The sequence below is a fragment of the Hakea prostrata genome, chromosome 10 (genome assembly GCF_041222555.1).
Source record: "Hakea prostrata isolate BN-2017 chromosome 10, UWA_Hpros_2, whole genome shotgun sequence".
In the NCBI taxonomy this organism is placed as follows: Eukaryota; Viridiplantae; Streptophyta; class Magnoliopsida; order Proteales; family Proteaceae; genus Hakea; species Hakea prostrata.
The window spans coordinates 5,695,943-5,714,951 of record NC_142609.1 but is presented as its reverse complement, the minus strand read 5'-3'; the positions used below and the strand labels follow the sequence as shown (position 1 = coordinate 5,714,951).

Sequence of the window (19,009 nt, the reverse complement as noted above, 5' to 3'; positions counted from 1 at the left end):
CTAGCCAGCCCATGTGTGGCTAGCCCAAACTCTAATCAGCCAATTAAAAATAAATAAAATAAAATAAATTTAAATGTAAAAGATAGGAAAACCTCCAAGTATCCATTTGTTTTCCTTAATTGTTTTGCTTTGGAATATACAAACAACAAGCCTGTCAAAGCTTTGTCATTAAGAATATGGAATTAGTAAATATTTAGCAAGTATATTATCATTTGAAAATCTTTTAATGTTTTATTTTGATCCATTTTTACAAGTGTCAAGAAGGGAGAGGAGAATAAGCAAAGACAACCCACTAAAATTCATCAAGATGCCAACTTTCTTTTATATATTAGTTCTATAATTTTTACTTCTTTGTAAGAAATATTTTTGTTTTGAACACCCAAGACAAGAGACTTGGAGAGAACTTAATATTTATATGTATTCACATGCTTTTGATAAATTTCACACATCAACAATATACTAAAAAATATACCGCTAGTAAACCTTAACCTAAACCATTAGTTAGCCTGAATCCGAATTGCACCGGCCCGAAACCCTTAGGTCAAGCTTGAAACCGACCCAACCCGAACCGTTGACAACCCTACTTTTGGACATTTTTACTCTTTAAATTGATCATACCAACATGGGAATAGTGATATTTTTCTCTTTGGATAAAATAGTGATTTCACCCTTTCGGTGTGGTTAGTTTTAGCAGTAAAAGTGTCTAAGTTAGTTTTGTAAATTTAAACTCAGTATTAGCCTGTTTTGTTTTTTATTTTTTATTTTTTATTTTATTTTTATTATACTAGGAAAAAAATTGAGGTTTTTCCCTTTTGAGGGGTAAAGAAAAAATTTTGAGTTCTCAGCAAGGAGATGGGAAAGAATTAGTTTGCAAGTGGACGAAGAGAAGCTAATTGAAATCGATCTCTCTCTTGTATGGTATTCTGGCAACGAGTTGACACCTGTTGTGTGAGGGAAGGGTGAATGAATAGGTTTTAGGGTAGAGGGCTGATTTCATACAATCGTGTTAGGTTCTCTAAATGGGTTTATTGAGGATGAAAACGTAAATCACTTCTAAAGTTAACACACGTATGAAAGGTGGAACGGTTTAAAAGGGGAAAAAAACTATAAAGGATGCCACCCAAGGCTACTTTTTAATATTAATGTCATCCCTTAATGTCATCCCTTGAATTATTCAAATTATCAGTTATACCCCATGTTACTAACACCATTAATCTTAGATAGTTTTTTTTCTATAGTTTTTTTCTATCCATTTAAATATTAGCTCAATATCTTAAGTTTAAAAACACTATCCATGAACCAATATTCCCAAGTTTATTAAAAAAGGAAAAACTAATATTCTCAAAATTATTGGAAGAGAAAGAAGTCACAAACGATAAAGAAATATGAAAAAACAAGTTAAGCATATGGTTTTCCATTCAATTCTTATCTTTTGGAAAAGTTTAGGTTTTTTTTTTTTGGTAAATAAAGTTTAACTTACTTACATGAGCATTCAATTGTCATTTCCTAATGGTAAAGGGTGTTATTAATATATTTCAACCTTATAGTAGGTTGAATTGATATATTGACAACTTAAGGGATAGTATTAATTTGAGCAAATTACATTAACACTCCAAAATGGAGGCCTTAAAGCACTGAAACCCCACTTTATGCTTGAAAAATGCACACCCCAAAATTGGATTTTCCCTAGACACAATAGACCAAGTTGTCGTTGAAGACCGTTAAATCACTTTTTATTTTTATTTTTTTACTTAATATTTAGATGGAAATATTTTTGAAATTGAAAGAAAATAAACATGATTTAACAGTTTTTAGTGACAAATTGCACTAATGTGTCAAGTGAAAATTGAATTTTGGGTTGTGTTTGTTTTTCAAATATAAAGTGGGATGTCAGTACTTTAAGACCTACATTTTCAAGTATCAATGCAATTTGCTCTATTAATTTTAGCAAGTAAAACAAGAGGTGGCATTGAAAATTTTCAAAACACAAATTATAATGGTGGAAGGGGATTGTAAGGTTTTGATTCTGAGAAGGGTACGCCATATTTCCAACGGAATTAGAGAAGGCTAATGTAAAAAATTATTTTTTGTTTGTAACAAGCATAAAACATATTGATTTGCAAGACTATTTATAACGAAAGATCATTATTGGTTGTATAAACTCTCAACTAACAGGTCAATCAGACTGCTGCAACTTTTGAATATAACTTTTGAATCTATTTAGAGTATTAGATTGTAAACAAGGTGACCGCTTCACCCCCAAAAAGTTCATTTTTAGAGCAAACCCCCAAAAAATTTGAGAGATTATGTTTGGTCTGCATCTTTTCAAGTACATTATGGTGGCCATGGATCTACGAAATAAATTCTGAGAATGCACACCAAACAGAAAGTTAACTAACTGTAAACAACACTAGTAAAAGAACACAAAACAAGAAGGAAAATGTTATAAATAAGCCACATTTCTACAGGGATGAAATCCCAAAATAATATTTTATAAAAATGAACCCCAAAATTATTCTAAGTACAAAATTACCACTCAGACAGCCCAACCCAGTGCCCCAGTCTTGACTCAGCAACTGCAACGACCGATCTCTTCTCAATCGAGCAGATCAACCATTGTTTTCCGTCGTGGGAATCTCTGAGGCAACCTCAAAACCATCGCATCTTCAATCTCTATCGGCAAATGGGTCGCCACGAACACAATACCTCCCTTCTTTCGATGCTCGGCAATGATGTACTCAAGCATCTTCACACCATCGGTATCTAACGCCACAGAAGGCTCATCCAGCAACCAAATGGGTCGATCGATTGCAAGCAGCCTTGCAAGCTGTAGCCGCTTACGCTGTCCCATTGAAAGCATCTTTGATCTCTCTTTGGCAAGCCTACCAAGACCCATGAGCTCTAAAGCAGGCAAGGCCTTGCCAGACTTACCTTCAAGGACTTCAAACCATTGGACATTTTCGAGTACAGTGAGCTTTTCTTTGATGGCATCCTTGAGGGACAACCAGTTGAGCTGGAGCTTGTACTGTTGGAACACACCTGAATCAGTGATATCATGGCCATCCCAAAGGATTTCACCCGCTGAGGGCTTTGAGAAGCCTGCAAGCATGCGAAGGAATGTGGATTTGCCAGCTCCATTTGCGCCAGTCAGGACAAGGGCTGAGCCATCATGGACAGAGACATTGATGTTTTTGAGGACCATTTGGGCATTCCGCATACAGGAAACATTGTTGAGTAGGAGTCTCGGGAGTGGTGGCCTCCGTAGGGACATCTTTTTCTTTGTAAATAATGAATTAAAAACTAAGGCTCCATTGATTTTATTCTATTTGAGAACAACTCGTACCATCCTCACCTTCCCAAGTCCAATCAGTGACCACCTGAGGGAGAACAGGCAAACATAATAAGGCCTTCATATGACAATCGTTAAGTTAAAGCAATGCATGAAAGAGAATCAATTTATAACATCATCCAGTGGTACAATAAGTGCAGAACAGGTTTTGTTAGATGAAATAAGATTGGACGTGAAGAAAAAGGAAAGTCATCATAGAATAAAATTCAAGAAGAGGAAATTCTGAGCTGTTGGTGAATTTAATCTACAATACTCATGTTTAGCCCCAAAAAAATATGGTCAAAATGAGTGAATCACGGTCTCCCTCAATACTGTGAACAGTCCCAAAAAGATGGCAGGAAAGTTTAACAAAAGTCGACAGTGTTGAGATTACAATCAAGGATGCTGAAAAGAAGAATTGTGAAATACAATATCACATCTTCACATATATAAGGAAACGCAAAAATGAAACATAATTAAGAAAATGTGATTCAAAGAGCAAGTGGAGAACGAGAATAATCAGGGAATCCAAACAAAAGTAATTGACTAGAATGATATAAATTCCCATGAATTCAAGTCTGGTTTTTAAGTATAATGAGTTTAGAAACTTCTCCTTGTTCCAATTTCAATTTGCAAGTGTCTAAGACTCCATTTCGGATCAATGAGAAATCAGACTTCCAGAAAAAAACATTTAAGTCGAGTCCGGAGGGGAATCAAAGGATCAATCATACATACAACCAACACAAGTTTTGATAAATGATTGATGAAAATCCATAACAGACACAAACACCCACCTAAATGATAACGATTTTAATCCAAAAAAGTCTTTAGAATATTGGTAGTAGCTATCTATAACTATCTATTCTTATGGGTCATTTTGATCCTCATCTTATAGTCAGTCCATTAAATTAAAAGAAAAAGTTTTTCTTCAACTGGATCCTCTGAGGTTTATCGAAAGACAGATTTGGAAAGTCAGGTTTTCAAAATTGCAGCTGCACCCCCTCAGGTTCCACAAAGTTAACAAAAACAGGCACACCATTAACTTGGAATTAGTTGCTAATTGTGACAGATTTTGAATACTTTTATGACCAATTTATCCTTGAAGTCTGAAGGCAGCAGATAACAAAGCTAAGGCAGGATGACACACCACAATAAGATTGGGTGGGGAAGATGCCAGAGATCTTAGTTCTGAATGATCAGATCAGAGCACAGGATACAGATATATGAAAGTTCCCCAATCTGCTTCTCTTTTCATTTTTGTATTATGCATATCAGCATACAGACCCACAGCAAAACTGACCAACTAAGCCTGACAGCAATTTCTCGGCTGGTGGCATTGTCCAGCCATTGGCTGGTGTGACAAAGAAGAGAATCGAAAAGCAACCTCGATCTGACTATAGCAGTGACAAGAATGATCAACCAATAAGGTAATAACACTACCTGGCTCCTGTTGCTGGATGTGAAATCACTTGATAAAATAGATAGACAGAGAGGGGCAAGCTATTAAGAGGGTGCCCCTCTCCACCTCAAGAGTACAGGAAGCTTGGATCAAACAAAAATTCAAGCACAAGGGGAAGAGGAGGAGGAGGAGGAGGAGGAGGAGGAGGGATAGAAAATAACTGATGGTGGGGGCAGCAAAGAAAAAAGTGCACCTCTGCCCTAATAGTACAAGAAGCTTGGATCAGACAACAATGCAGGCAAGTGAGATGGATGCAAGCAGAAATGGAGAAGAAGACTGTGCTGATATGTTGAAGCTACCTGGTTGAAAAGCTAGTCCATCAAGCTCACCAAACTGCAAAATTAGCTCCTAGAAAGCATTCTCATATACCCGGTGAGACAAATTCCAGACCCAAAACATCATGCAGGGAGAATGGCATTTTCCCATTAATAGCCACTCGGTTTGAATCTTGGCAACTGATCTGGTGAAATCCATCACTGCCCTATCAATCCACACCTATAGAAGGCAAAGGCATATACTCTCCACAACCAGAAAAGGAATGGGAAGAGGAATCTCATATCAAAAAAGGAAAGTTGTCAAATCTTTAAAGCCAATTGCTTCTAAATTGAAGCCCCAAACAGTAAAAGAAACTTTACCAAGTTCAGAAAGTTGTCACTGATTAAACCACCTATAAGTTGAATGTCACAATTGACATTCTCTGGAAGACTGAAGCAAAGATACTATTTTACCAGTCATGCTCACAACTTGAGGCTTCCAGCAAGGACTAACGACCAACAATTCATGGTTAAGAGTTCAAGAGTGCAACTATCTTGGGGAAAATTCTCACCCTAATATTCTCTAACCATCGACCCACTTCATAAAAATGGCATTCCTATCCAAATATTCACTTGACAAATTACCCTTCTGTCAACCATACTCATTACACTAACATTCTTCATTTCTTATAATTTTTGGCTTCCTGATAGATGGAAATCCACACCTTTATCTTCGTAATGGTTGTTTTCAGTCAAACAATACATCTGTTTTCCCTGGATTAGGATTGGGTTTGCTAATTTCTGGTACAATCCATGAGCATGACAAGATGGTTTTGGCAGCCGATAAGTAAACCAAAAGTTTTTAGTAAATTTAAGAGATTGCTAATGGCTGGAATGTTCATTTTCTCTTTACAAATCATGTAACTATATGAATGAAATGCAAAACTATAAGAGTTCAGCAACTTACAGTTCCATTGAGTAGGATTATGCACTAAATATTGGGAACATTGGGGTGCTTTCCATTGGCTCCAAGGTGACAAATTTCAAGAAAGACCTCATCTTTCCTCAATTTACTATTATATCGGCACCTATTGCTGGAAATGTAGTGGGCCCTATGAGTATTGAAATTCTACTTGAAGATTAAAAAAAACAAAGATTCTGATTCCAGATACCCTGAATCATTGTCTCCCCAACCAAAATGAGAACCATCAATCAGCAGGAATACAAACTCTGGCAGTTTTGGTACTTACGGATCAAATCAAATAGTAAGCTGAGAAGAACATAGTAACTAAACAAGATACTAATTTCACTACAAGCCTGAATTTTCACATTTGCTTCACTATGAAGCCATGAAGGATGACAACTAAATACTCCTGTAACTCTGAGTTTATTTAACTAACCATCAGTTAACTGCTCTGCTTCTCACAATCCAACCACCAGGAGATGCGAGGCAAAGAAGATGGAGAAGAGATGAACTGCAACCAAGACAAATAAGGAGGACTTAGTCAATGGAGATGGGGAAGATGAAGGAGAGAAATTGCTTTTGCAAGGACAGCAAGTAGGATTCAAAGAAGAAATAAGTAGTTTCATTACTACGTTTTCCATTTCCCCTTTTTCGGTTTTTGGTTCTTCTTCTTTTTCAACATAAAGATGACCTCAGCCATAAGAAGTGGCTGTTATTTGTTATCCACATTGAAATAAACAGAAAAATCTCATTAGCATCACAATTGAAGATCAAGAAAATGGAAAAATAAGTAATTCTGTCTGTTCACCACGTATCTAATTTGAAGACATGAACAATCCGTCCAAAGGGTAAATGGCATCATTTATCATACACTTTTTCAATAGAAGATGGTTTGTCACTTTAACCCGGACATTACAAACTACAACGAACAATTAGATTCCACAGATAACTAGAAGAAGTTGTAACAGCGTGTATTTGGTTATGGACTAAAAGGAAGCTTCACTGAGAAACAGAACTGATAACCTTATACAAGCAGAGGCTTTTGCTTGTTCTCTGTTATTATTGCACTCAAAAACGAGATTGACGTTTTCAATAATGAGGATTCATTTAATTAAAATAGATATAGATATAGAGAAGAAGAAGAAGAAGAAGCACCCATCTCATAAATTTAGGGGGAAGATGAACACTTTATGAACATAGAAGAATCAAAATAAGAAAATCCGATTATTTCACTCACCTTCACGGCTCAGCTTCTGGCGATCCCAACAGCAGGAGATGCTGAGATGAATAAGATGAACGGCTGCAACAAAATTATTTGAACGGATTGAATCACCGGAGACAGAGAAGACGAAGAAGAGGAATCCCTTTCTCGACGACGGCGACTGGGTTCACGCTTTGTTTTAGTGAAATGTGCTCAAGCTTCGTTTGAGAAGTCGAATACCCGGCCCGCAACAGAGCCGGGCTGGACCGGGTTTTTGCAATTCCAAGCCCAGTCCTAGATAATCTAATCTAGCTCATTCATGCCCTAATCCTAATTCAAAGTCAAGGATTATTGTTCTTAACCCTAAGCCCTACAAAGCCAAGCATGTCCTTAATTAAACTGGATTAGGACAGGTTGGCCCTGACCCTGGCTGGTCCTGATTGGCCCTATCCCTGACTCTGCCCCGATTGACCATATCATTATCTCTGTTCCTAATTCATTGAAATCAAACATATCAATTCACTTCAGCAAAAACGGCTCCATTTTTAAGGTATTAGAATAGGCATAATAATTTACTTTAAAAGGTAATCAACAACACCCAACATGATGAAAACTAATGATATGGAAGCTCTAGCACACAATTTATAATAACAAAAAATTAGTACTTATGTTTGCATTAAACACCTATTACACAATGATGACAAATATCAACAATTAGGTGAAAGAAAATCACCCTTTGAATCTCCTTATAAACAAGTCAAAATATCAAATAAATAAACTCAAAGTTGTTATAAAAATGATGCCTTACTAATTTCTAAACTTCTGATGTACCCCTCAGGTAAAGTGATTACTCAAGGAACATTCTATCATAAATTCTAAAACAACAATGGTTACTCCCATGTTGGATCATTAAAATACTATCAACTTGACATTTCTATTGGAAATTCTTTTGGAAACTACCCTTGCACCTCAAATTTAAATATTTCTTTTGGCGTCTTCTAAATGCAGGGTTACCAGTTAAGTCTACTCTATCCCAGTGGAAGGAGATGTAGAGGCAGAAGTTCGGTTAGCTGAATCGAAGTCACTTTTGTGAATTTTGCAGAGACAAGACAGAGACATTATGACACATCTTCATTTCATGCGAATGAACTAAGAAAATTTGGGCAGTAGGACCAATAGGGTTAAGAATGGAGTACATTGCACATGACTCTATACTCCATATGTGCAATGACTTCCTCCTTAACCTTCAATTGGACATAGAAGCAAAACAATGGTTTTTCTCGGTCTAATTATCACTTGTTATTTTTGTGGAAATAAAGAAACTGTATAATCTTCACAAATCACAAACCAAACCCCCACTAACTCTTTGAAAAGGTCCAATACTGGCTACAAGTAACAAATAAAACTCAGGATAACATTTCCACCCTTGAGAAAAATAAGGAAAACATAAATGAAACTCAAACTCATGATGTATCAATTGACAAATATTCATCAAACTCATATCCATGTTTGGGTGCAAGGGTATTTGATGTTGGCTTGCTAGTATAGGGGGAAGTGTGGGGATTGCTAAATAAGGAAGAACAAACAACATTAAAGCAAGAACGGATCAAAATCTCAACAAGATGGAAGCAACAATAGTGGCAATTCAAGAAGAGTTGAAGTATACAACAACACCAAAGATATCGATCAAATAAATCTGATGCAACATCCCTGAAGTTCTCAAACTTCTACCAAAACCAAAAAAAGAAGCATGGCCACTACACTTAACAACAACTTTGATAGACATTCTAACTAAATGCCAACATGCATCATTGTATAACTTTAAATCCCCTACCCTCTTAAAGCACTTTAACATAGTAGATAGTATAGTCTCTAAAGCTGGACAAAACTTAATTATTAGTGCCAACCCACCTCCATTATGTATTACTAAGGACTGATTTGCTCATAAAATTTGCTTTATTACAAAAAAAAAAAAAAAACTTGACATTTCTGTTGACATAAATTTCGACATAGAAAGTGTTGTTCAACATGTTAACAATTAAACCTATGGTGACCAAAATTAGTAACTTCAAGAGCAATAACAAACCATAGAAATGCTCATTCATTGCAGCTAACAAACTAAAATTTGCAAAAATGTTAGAAATAAAAGAGAAAAGATCTTCAAACATATAAACTAAATATCAAAAATTAATTCATAAGTAAGGGATTGGTGTTAAATTGAATATGAGCCATGAATATGGGCCTAAGAAGGGATTGGTGTTAATTAAACCTAAAACCCAATAATCTCCCACTTGGACTATACTAACACGGCTACCTACGTATGTATTTGGCAATAACTCCCATAATCCTACACCACTTAGAAATATGGATTCAACCAACTAATAATTAATGTGAACGATGGTACAAGACTTTCCTCAATATACATAACACAACTATCTGCAATTACAGACATTAACAATTCTTTGATATGAACCCTTGGGATGCATACAAGAGATAAAAAAATGTAAAACCTTATGTGATCATAAAAACATTCTCTCTTGAAGGTCCTTTTTTGATCAATAATCAATATACCTTAAATTAACTCACGGGTAGAATAATCAGATATTAAATATAATTTAGCAAACCACCATGATCGATCTAAGGTTAATATCTGACTTTGGAAAAATCGCCCATGACAAAAACCGCCTCTTGGCAAAATCGCCTGTAGCAAAACCGCCCATAGCTAAGTCGTTTGTGGTAGAACTGCTTGTGGCATAACCATCTATGGCAAAACCGTTTGTGACAAATGCCACCTAAGATTTAGGCTAAATGCCACCATAAATCAAAATTTAGGCAAAAACCATTGTAGATCAAAGATTTGGCTAAATGCCGCCTATGGCTAATTGCCATATTGTGAATTTAGCTATATGTCGCCATTCAGCTTGCTTGTGTATTATGAGCAGGATTGTGTTAGATCCATCGTGAGGGTAGGGGCATGGGGGGACCGTCCACCAAGGTGGAGAGGATCTGGATCCAAGATGAGGTCGTAAACTCATAGTGCATGCAATGATGGGGTGTAGGGGGTGGAGAAAGGTGGTGAAAAGTAAGATGTTCAAATTCGAGATCTACTAGTGAGCATGGGCTTTAGGAGCACAACTCACCCATTGCACCAGGGAGTAATTGTTTTTTCAATAAATTGATTAGTAGAAACCATGTTTCTATCTTCAACTAGTGTTACCAACTCAAATATGCTCTTTTCAAACTGCATAAGTTAAACATTTAAGTATCTTATGAATCTTTGTTTTTATGTATTTGGTTTCCTTTCTTGGAGGTTATCTCTCAATAAGTGTTTAACGAAAGGACGTTGAGAGAAATCCTCTAAAGAGAGGATCCAAACTCACATTTTGTCCACCCAACATTACCTTCTTTTATTTATTTATTTATTTATATAATGGAGCTTTTTATACATAGGGGGTGGGAAGCAAGGGTCAAAACCACAACCTCTTTGCTATGAGGTGTTAGTTTTACTAATCAAGCAACCATGCATTGCCTAAATTCAACATCACTTTTTCATGGCACTATTTTGATCCTATTAATGAAACAGACATGTGAGAGAGGAGATATTGGAGGACAGACAATTGGGTAGAGAGGATTTGCGTGCTTTCATCCCCTTTTTTAAATATTTGACTATTGCTTCTTCACAAATTTAACCAATTCTCGATTTTTCTTTGCTTCTCTTTTAGATTAATCCTACCCAAGGAAAGGCTTTGAAATTTGATCCCCTTTCTTCACTATTTACGTAGTATCATAGCATTTGATGATCCATACCTAATGATTCGATAGTGTAGTATAGTATAGTAAGAATATCTCTACACAATGTTACACATATTAGTCCAGCATAGTATAGTAAGAATCAAAATAATTCAAGGTTAGCAATTAATCACCTTATGGTATCCATTTCTATGTGTATTGTTTTTGATAGTCGTATGGACCTCTTCTATAGTTCTATGATAACATTGCATGAATCACCCTTCAAAGTACTATGTGCAGAACAACTTAAAATGGAAGGGGACATCTTTGCCTATTGTTCCTAATCCCATAAACCACCAATCAACATTCTCAATTTTTTCCGTTCATTTAGGGCGGGCAGAGTCCGAGATTCAAATCAAGATTTGAAACAGACAACTGAATTAAAATTGGTGTTTGGGTGGAAGAAGGAACCAAAATTATTTGACGCGGATTTGGTGAAGACTTTTTGACTCGCCCCCCCCGCCGTTAGGTGTCCGTTCGACTTCCCCGGGTTAATTTCGTGTCCGGTCATCTGCTGCCGGATAGCATTACTATTGATTCATGTAAAAATTATTTAGAGCATTAACATTGGAGAAAGCAATTATATAAGTAGTTTCAGCAATTAATCCCATGTATTTTTTTTTTTCTTGGAGAATAATGCATGGATGTATGTACTTATGATAGTCATCTTAATACAATACTTACCATTTCAACTTAAAGGTGGTTGCTCTTCTAGCACATTGGGATGCAGCCTCTTGTTAGAAGCCTAAAATCCCAGGAGGTCTGTGGTTCGATCTTTCATCTCCTCTATACTCCCCCTCCTCCACCCCAACCCCATATCCAAAGACTTATGGACACCTGTTACAATGAACTTGGTAAAAAGAAAAAGAAAAACAAAAACGTGGAACGCAAACTTAGGACCGCCTAGCTTAATCAAAGCTCACCTCCACTTTGATTACGTTTGATTGGTCCGTATTGAGTTGGGTTGGCCTTGATTGATCCTAACAATCCTATGATAATCATTCAAGACTCCACATACGTGGAGAAACTATTATGACAGATGTTAGCATCATTTGGATGGAACCTTGATTTCTTTTCTTTCATATATATTTTTTCTTCTTCTAAATGGCAGCTTGGCTTGTAAAATTTAGATAGTGAGTGGATATTGTCTATCTGAATGCCTTCTAATTATCTCTCAAGATCATGCGAAATCTAATCCTGCGGGATAAGAGAAAAAAGATACAATGGTGGGTTAAAACTGGGACACATCGAGTGTTGTACCCGGAGAGACTAGAAGACGAAAGGAAACAAAAATATCAATTTCTTTCAACACACTCTCTCTCTACATCACAAACACAAAAGATGAATCTTTTATGAAATCTTATATGACGAAAAAGGTGTCCTGTAGGGTAGGGATATTTTGCATAAAGTTAGCTGGATCACCTGCAATAAGAGGAATCCAAATGAGCCAATGAGAAATCAGGAAATTTCATCTCTAATGGTTCCAAAGGATAAAGAAATATACTCTCTGTTCGGAGACTTGACATAAAATAAATAAATTCAATCTCAAAAAAACGTGAATCAGAAATTCTTCTCGACCCACCAGTTTAGCCACGTGTCCTTCACTACACCACCAACTGAAAAAAACCACCGTTCACCTTCAGTACCTTCAATTGCCTCCACTCAATGTACATAAACTCACAGCCCTTCCACTCAGCAAGAAGAAGAAGAAGAAGAGAGATCAGACCTCAGAACAGAGAGAAGAAAACAGAGAATATTCTCTATTACCTGTATCTCTATCTCTTTCCCTGCGGTGGGTGTGTGAGATTTTAGCTAATGGCGTATCTGGTGTCTTCACCATTTACAGCCATACCCACTTCAAAGGTAGAACACTTGTCATCTCTATCTCAAAAGCATTTCTTTCTCCACTCATTCCTACCCAAGAAGCTCAATCAAAGCAGTAGAAGAGCTGGGTTTGGGCTCAGATGTACTGCAATTGGTAATGGGTTGTTCACCCAAACCACACAAGAGGTACGTAGAATTCTTCCCGACAATAACCTGGGGTTACCCAGAGTTAAAATTGTCTATGTGGTACTTGAAGCTCAGTACCAATCTTCTGTCTCGGCTGCTGTAAGGAATCTAAACAAAAATGAGAGGTATGCTTCCTTTGAAGTTGTTGGTTACTTGGTTGAAGAGCTACGTGACGAATCCACTTACCAAACATTCTGTAAAGATCTTGAAGATGCTAACATCTTTATAGGTTCTCTTATTTTTGTTGAAGAGCTAGCACAGAAGGTTAAGACAGCAGTTGAGAAGGAGAGAGATAGACTTGACGCAGTGTTGGTATTCCCTTCAATGCCTGAGGTCATGCGACTAAACAAGTTGGGTTCTTTTAGCATGTCGCAGCTTGGGCAATCGAAGAGCCCTTTTTTCCAGCTCTTCAAGAGGAAGAAGCAATCTGCAGGATTTGCAGAGAGCATGTTAAAGCTAGTAAGGACTTTGCCTAAGGTTCTTAAGTACTTACCAAGTGATAAAGCTCAAGATGCTCGGTTGTATATACTTAGTTTGCAATTCTGGCTTGGTGGCTCACCAGAAAATTTGCAAAATTTCTTGAAAATGATATCTGGGTCCTATGTGCCGGCCCTGAAAGGGACCAAGATTGAGTATTCAGATCCAGTTTTGTTTTTGGACACTGGAATATGGCACCCTTTGGCCCCTTGTATGTATGATGATGTGAAGGAGTATTTGAACTGGTACGGGACAAGAAAGGATGCCAATGCAAAGTTGAAGGACCCAAATGGTCCTGTAGTTGGGCTGATTTTGCAGAGAAGTCATATTGTTACTGGGGATGAGAGCCACTATGTTGCTGTCATCATGGAGCTTGAGGCAAATGGAGCTAAGGTGATACCCATCTTTTCTGGCGGACTTGATTTCTCAGGCCCAATTGAGAGGTTTTTGATTGATCCAATCACTAAGAAGCCTTTTGTACATTCTGTTGTGTCATTGACGGGTTTTGCTCTTGTTGGAGGTCCTGCAAGGCAAGATCATCCGAGAGCTGTTGAGGCATTAATGAAGCTTGATGTGCCATACATCGTTGCCTTGCCTTTGGTGTTCCAGACAACAGAAGAATGGCTATACAGTACCTTGGGACTGCATCCAATTCAGGTGGCTTTGCAGGTTGCTCTTCCTGAGCTGGACGGTGGCATGGAGCCCATTGTTTTTGCTGGCCGTGACCCTAGAACTGGTGAGGTGTAGTTAATCCCTCCCCCCCCCCCCCTCTTAATATTCATTTCACAGTATGATATCTCCATGGCAATCCAATTGTTTTGTTGGTTTCTTTCATTGCTGCTATTTTTTGGACACTCCTAGCACTTCTCAGCTTTCTGCTTCTGTTGTTGCAATCTGTTCCTTTGGTGCTCTGCTTTTTCCAATTGGACTTGCTTGTCTTCTGTTTGTATAATTCCCTATGTTCCTTGAGTTGATTGACTAAAAGTGAATCCCTAGGTAAGATTGTTTTCCTGTTAGATGGTTCTTGGGTTCTGATCAATTTATTTGTTTGCAGGAAAGGCACATGCTCTACATAAGAGGGTGGAGCAGCTCTGCACCAGGGCAATCAGATGGGCTGAACTGAAAAGAAAATCCAAGGTAATTTACCTGCTTGCATTTAGTAACTCTACACTAGTCATTGTTAATTCATTTTTCTTGCACAAACTTTGCACATGTCTAGAAAACCTGTGAAGGGCTGTCCTATTTAAGTACTATTGGTGAAAACTGACATATTCAGAAACATGTTTTGTATGAAAATGAGGTGGATGGGAATACTGTATAGTTCTTTTATGGTTCTCCATTTTGAGTTATACCTATAATTAGATATGATATATTACTTATCAATTGCCTCAAGTTATAATCACTAATGTGTCAATCTATTTATTTATTTTGGGTGATTTTTGTAATTCAACTGATTCTTGACTGCATTTTTGAGTTGCTTTAATTTCAATTCTAGCTATGGACTTTGTAATCAAGAAGCAACACCTTGAATTGACGTTATTGTTGTGTTCAGTGCATGATGGTTATGTTTTCAAGATAATGTTTCCTATTAAACGCTTATGAGATAAAACAATTTATTAATTTATTCAAGGCATCATGTGTAAGGCAGAAAGCTAACCAGAGATCTGCTCATGATTATTTAAACTCTGGTTCTGCCTGATTGCAGGCAGAGAAAAAGCTTGCTATTACCGTGTTCAGCTTTCCTCCAGACAAGGGCAATGTTGGAACTGCTGCCTACCTCAATGTATTCTCCTCCATCTACTCTGTCTTAAAGGAACTTCAAAGGGATGGATACAGAGTTGAGGGCTTACCTGAGAAAGCCGAAGATATGATTGAAGATGTTATTCATGATAAGGAAGCACAATTCAGCAGTCCAAACCTCAATATTGCATACAAGATGGGTGTTAGGGAGTACCAGAATCTCACTCCTTATGCCACTGCACTAGAAGAGAACTGGGGAAAACCACCGGGCAATCTAAACTCTGATGGTGAGAGTCTTTTGGTGTACGGGAAACAGTATGGTAATGTGTTTATTGGAGTGCAACCCACATTTGGATATGAAGGTGACCCAATGCGACTGCTGTTCTCCAAATCAGCCAGTCCACACCATGGATTCGCTGCATACTATTCCTTTGTTGAGAAGATTTTCAAGGCTGATGCTGTTCTCCACTTCGGAACTCATGGTTCTCTCGAGTTCATGCCAGGGAAACAGGTTGGGATGAGTGATGTTTGCTATCCTGACAGTCTTATTGGTAACATCCCCAATGTCTACTACTATGCTGCAAACAATCCTTCAGAAGCTACCATAGCCAAGCGTCGCAGCTATGCCAACACCATTAGCTATCTGACACCTCCTGCAGAGAATGCTGGACTTTACAAGGGCCTCAAACAGCTTGGTGAGCTAATCTCGTCTTACCAATCTCTAAAAGACAGTGGTCGTGGGCCTCAAATTGTGAGCTCCATCATCAGCACTGCTAAGCAATGCAACCTTGACAAGGATGTCAACCTTCCTGAAGAAGGGGAGGAACTTTCAGCCAAAGAGCGGGACCTTGTAGTTGGAAAGGTTTACTCCAAGATCATGGAGATAGAGTCGCGGCTCTTGCCTTGTGGTCTCCATGTCATTGGAGAGCCACCTTCGGCCATGGAAGCAGTTGCAACACTTGTCAATATAGCAGCACTTGACCGCCCTGAAGAGGGGATAAATTCTCTTCCATCAATATTGGCTGAGACAGTTGGAAGGAACATTGAGGATATCTATCGGGGAAGTGACAAGGGCATCTTGAGGGATGTGGAGCTGCTACGTCAGATTACAGAGGCATCACGTGGATCAGTATCAGCCTTTGTGGATAAAACCACCAATAAAAAGGGCCAAGTAGTCGATGTGGCTGATAGGTTGAGTTCAATCCTTGGATTTGGGTTGAATGAGCCATGGGTGCAGTACTTATCAAATACAAAATTTTACAGGGCTAACCGTGAGAAGCTGAGGGTCTTGTTTGAGTTCTTGGGTGAGTGTTTGAAGTTGGTTGTTGCTGATAATGAACTAGGGAGCTTGAAACAAGCCCTGAAGGGCAGTTATGTGGAACCAGGCCCTGGTGGAGATCCTATTAGGAACCCAAAGGTTTTGCCAACTGGAAAGAACATTCATGCATTAGATCCACAGGCTATTCCGACAGCAGCAGCCATGCAAAGTGCAAAGGTGGTGGTGGATAGGTTGCTGGAGAGACAGAAAGCAGAAAATGGGGGACAATTTCCCGAGACAGTTGCACTTGTGTTGTGGGGCACGGATAACATTAAGACCTACGGGGAGTCATTAGCTCAAGTCTTGTGGATGATCGGAGCAAGGCCAATTGCGGATTCCTTTGGCCGTGTCAACAAGGTGGAGACAATTCCTCTTGAAGAACTTGGACGACCTAGAATTGATGTTGTCGTCAATTGCTCGGGAGTGTTCAGAGATCTGTTCATCAATCAGGTTTTTCCCTCTTTATTTTTCTTGTCCACTGCATAATTGGTACAGCTTCATGTTGTTACTGTTGATATACAATCCTTATGGTTACTGCATGTAGTTTATATCTCCTTTTTAACTTGCTCTTCTAAGTATTTATGATCAGGTGATGACCTAGCTGACTATTCAGGTCATACTAAATCAGATCAAATGTGTGTGTTTTCTGGTTTTTCTGTCAAGTAGCACTAATGCTGTTTCTCAACTGATTTAATTTTGTAGATGAACCTCCTAGACCGAGCTGTTAAAATGGTGGCAGAACTAGATGAGCCAGAGGACCAAAACTATGTCAAGAAGCACGCATGTCAACAAGCAGAAAGCCTCGGCATTGGTGTGCGTGAGGCTGCAACCCGTGTATTCTCCAATGCATCAGGCTCCTACTCGTCCAACATCAATCTTGCTGTTGAGAATTCATCATGGAACGATGAGAAACAACTCCAGGACATGTATCTGAGCCGCAAATCATTCGCCTTTGACTGTGATGCCCCTGGTGCAGGCATGACAGAGAAGCGCAAGGTGTTTGAGATGGCACTCAGCACTGCTGATGCTACATTCCAAAATCTTGACTCAGCTGAAATCTCACTCACTGATGTCAGCCATTACTTTGACTCAGACCCAACCAACCTGGTACAAAACCTCAGAAAGGATGGTAGGAAGCCTAAAGCATACATTGCTGACACCACTACAGCTAATGCTCAAGTGCGGACATTGTCAGAGACCGTTAGGCTTGATGCTCGCACCAAACTGCTCAACCCGAGATGGTATGAAGGTATGATGTCTAGTGGGTATGAGGGAGTTCGTGAAATTGAGAAGAGACTCACAAACACGGTTGGCTGGAGTGCTACCTCAGGCCAAGTTGACAACTGGGTTTATGAAGAAGCGAACTCAACTTTCATTCAAGATGAGGATATGCTCAACAGATTGATGAAAACGAATCCAAATTCGTTCAGGAAGTTGGTGCAAACCTTCTTAGAAGCTAATGGGCGTGGGTACTGGGAGACATCAGAGGATAACATTGAGAAGTTAAGGCAGTTATACTCCGAAGTTGAAGACAAGATCGAAGGGATTGACCGGTGAACTGTTGAATAAATCTGTAAAATGACTTGAACATTTAAAATTTGATTGCAGTCTGTTTTGCTCTTCTATCTCTTTCCCTTTATGCCTAGAGAGGGAGATCAATAAGTTGTAGCGCCGAAGTGCATTGTAATTTGAGTTTGCGTTATGATTCTTCCACTATTAGTCTTTAATGTGAAATTTTCTTTTGTGTGGTATTGGTGCTTTTTTTAATACTAGAAGTGAAATGGCGTCCGCAAGGGTCAAACCCAACAACACCTCTCCACTGAGAAGTATGGATCTTTACCACTCAACCAACCCTGCATTGGCAGTGAATTCCCTTTTTTCCCTTCTCACCTATCTTTTGAGTACTTCATAGTGCCAAAGTGCATTGTGATTTGAGTTTGTGGTATGATTCTTCCATTGTAAGTCTTTAATGTGAATTCTCTTTTGTCCCTTCTCACCTATCTCCTGAGTACCTAGTTGGAAACTAAAACAGGGAACTGTATCCAGTTTGAAAGGGGGTTGAGGGGTGGATTGTGCTTGTCTCCAGGGAGCCCAGCCTCTTAAGAAATGCATCCATGACTAGGTTGTGTTGCAGACGTGTCAATGGCTGACAGGCCAAACATTGACATGTGTGCAGCACAGCCCCAGTTGTTGGATGCCTTGCTGGCACTCTCTGGGTGCTGAGCTCCTATGAGAAAAGCCAAGTAGAGAGTGAGTGTTGGGCAGCAGCATCATGCATGGTCAGCTTCCTCTAGGCGGACATCCAACTGTTGGTTGATTGGATGCTTACTGGCACACATACCTGATACCCAGTATGGATCTAGTCAGCACAGCCATTGGGTGCTCATAGGGAGCACTCTGGGTGTTGGGCTTACTAGAGAAGGGAGGTGGGTTTCCTAGAGAGGGCATTGGGTTCATCTGGGAGCCAAT

The 19,009-nt window shown here is 38.7% G+C and overlaps 2 protein-coding genes across 3 annotated transcripts; one reads left to right on the top strand and one right to left on the bottom strand.

Moving 5' to 3' along the window:
• Positions 1-2,014: 2,014 nt before the first annotated feature.
• ABCI1 (non-intrinsic ABC protein 10) lies at positions 2,015-7,394 on the bottom strand. 2 transcript variants are annotated; one of them, XM_089138465.1, is made up of 3 exons: positions 7,243-7,394; positions 6,442-6,516; positions 2,015-3,377 (listed from the first exon to the last, which is right to left on the bottom strand). In XM_089138465.1, the coding sequence occupies exon 3, from the start codon at positions 3,269-3,271 to the stop codon at positions 2,597-2,599; it is 675 nt and encodes a 224-aa protein (XP_088994591.1). In that variant the 5' UTR covers positions 3,272-3,377; positions 6,442-6,516; positions 7,243-7,394; the 3' UTR covers positions 2,015-2,596. The 2 variants fall into 2 exon arrangements, with proteins under 2 accessions (XP_088994591.1, XP_088994592.1); XM_089138466.1 differs by lacking the exon at positions 6,442-6,516.
• A 5,195-nt stretch (positions 7,395-12,589) lies between these two features.
• On the top strand, positions 12,590-18,291 carry GUN5 (magnesium-chelatase subunit chlH, chloroplast, putative / Mg-protoporphyrin IX chelatase, putative (CHLH)). Its single transcript, XM_089136347.1, has 4 exons — positions 12,590-14,218; positions 14,537-14,619; positions 15,188-16,990; positions 17,243-18,291. The coding sequence occupies exons 1-4, from the start codon at positions 12,811-12,813 to the stop codon at positions 18,095-18,097; spliced, it is 4,149 nt and encodes a 1,382-aa protein (XP_088992473.1). The 5' UTR covers positions 12,590-12,810; the 3' UTR covers positions 18,098-18,291.
• Positions 18,292-19,009: the final 718 nt, after the last annotated feature.

Coding starts and splice junctions, on each gene's coding strand:
- ABCI1 (XM_089138465.1), bottom strand. CDS start 3,271: ATGTCCCTACGGAGGCCACCACTCCCGAGACTCCTACTCAACAATGTT.
- GUN5 (XM_089136347.1), top strand. CDS start 12,811: ATGGCGTATCTGGTGTCTTCACCATTTACAGCCATACCCACTTCAAAG. Junction 14,219..14,536: donor TGGCCGTGACCCTAGAACTG/GTGAGGTGTAGT, acceptor ATTTGTTTGCAG/GAAAGGCACATGCTCTACAT. Junction 14,620..15,187: donor AACTGAAAAGAAAATCCAAG/GTAATTTACCTG, acceptor GCCTGATTGCAG/GCAGAGAAAAAGCTTGCTAT.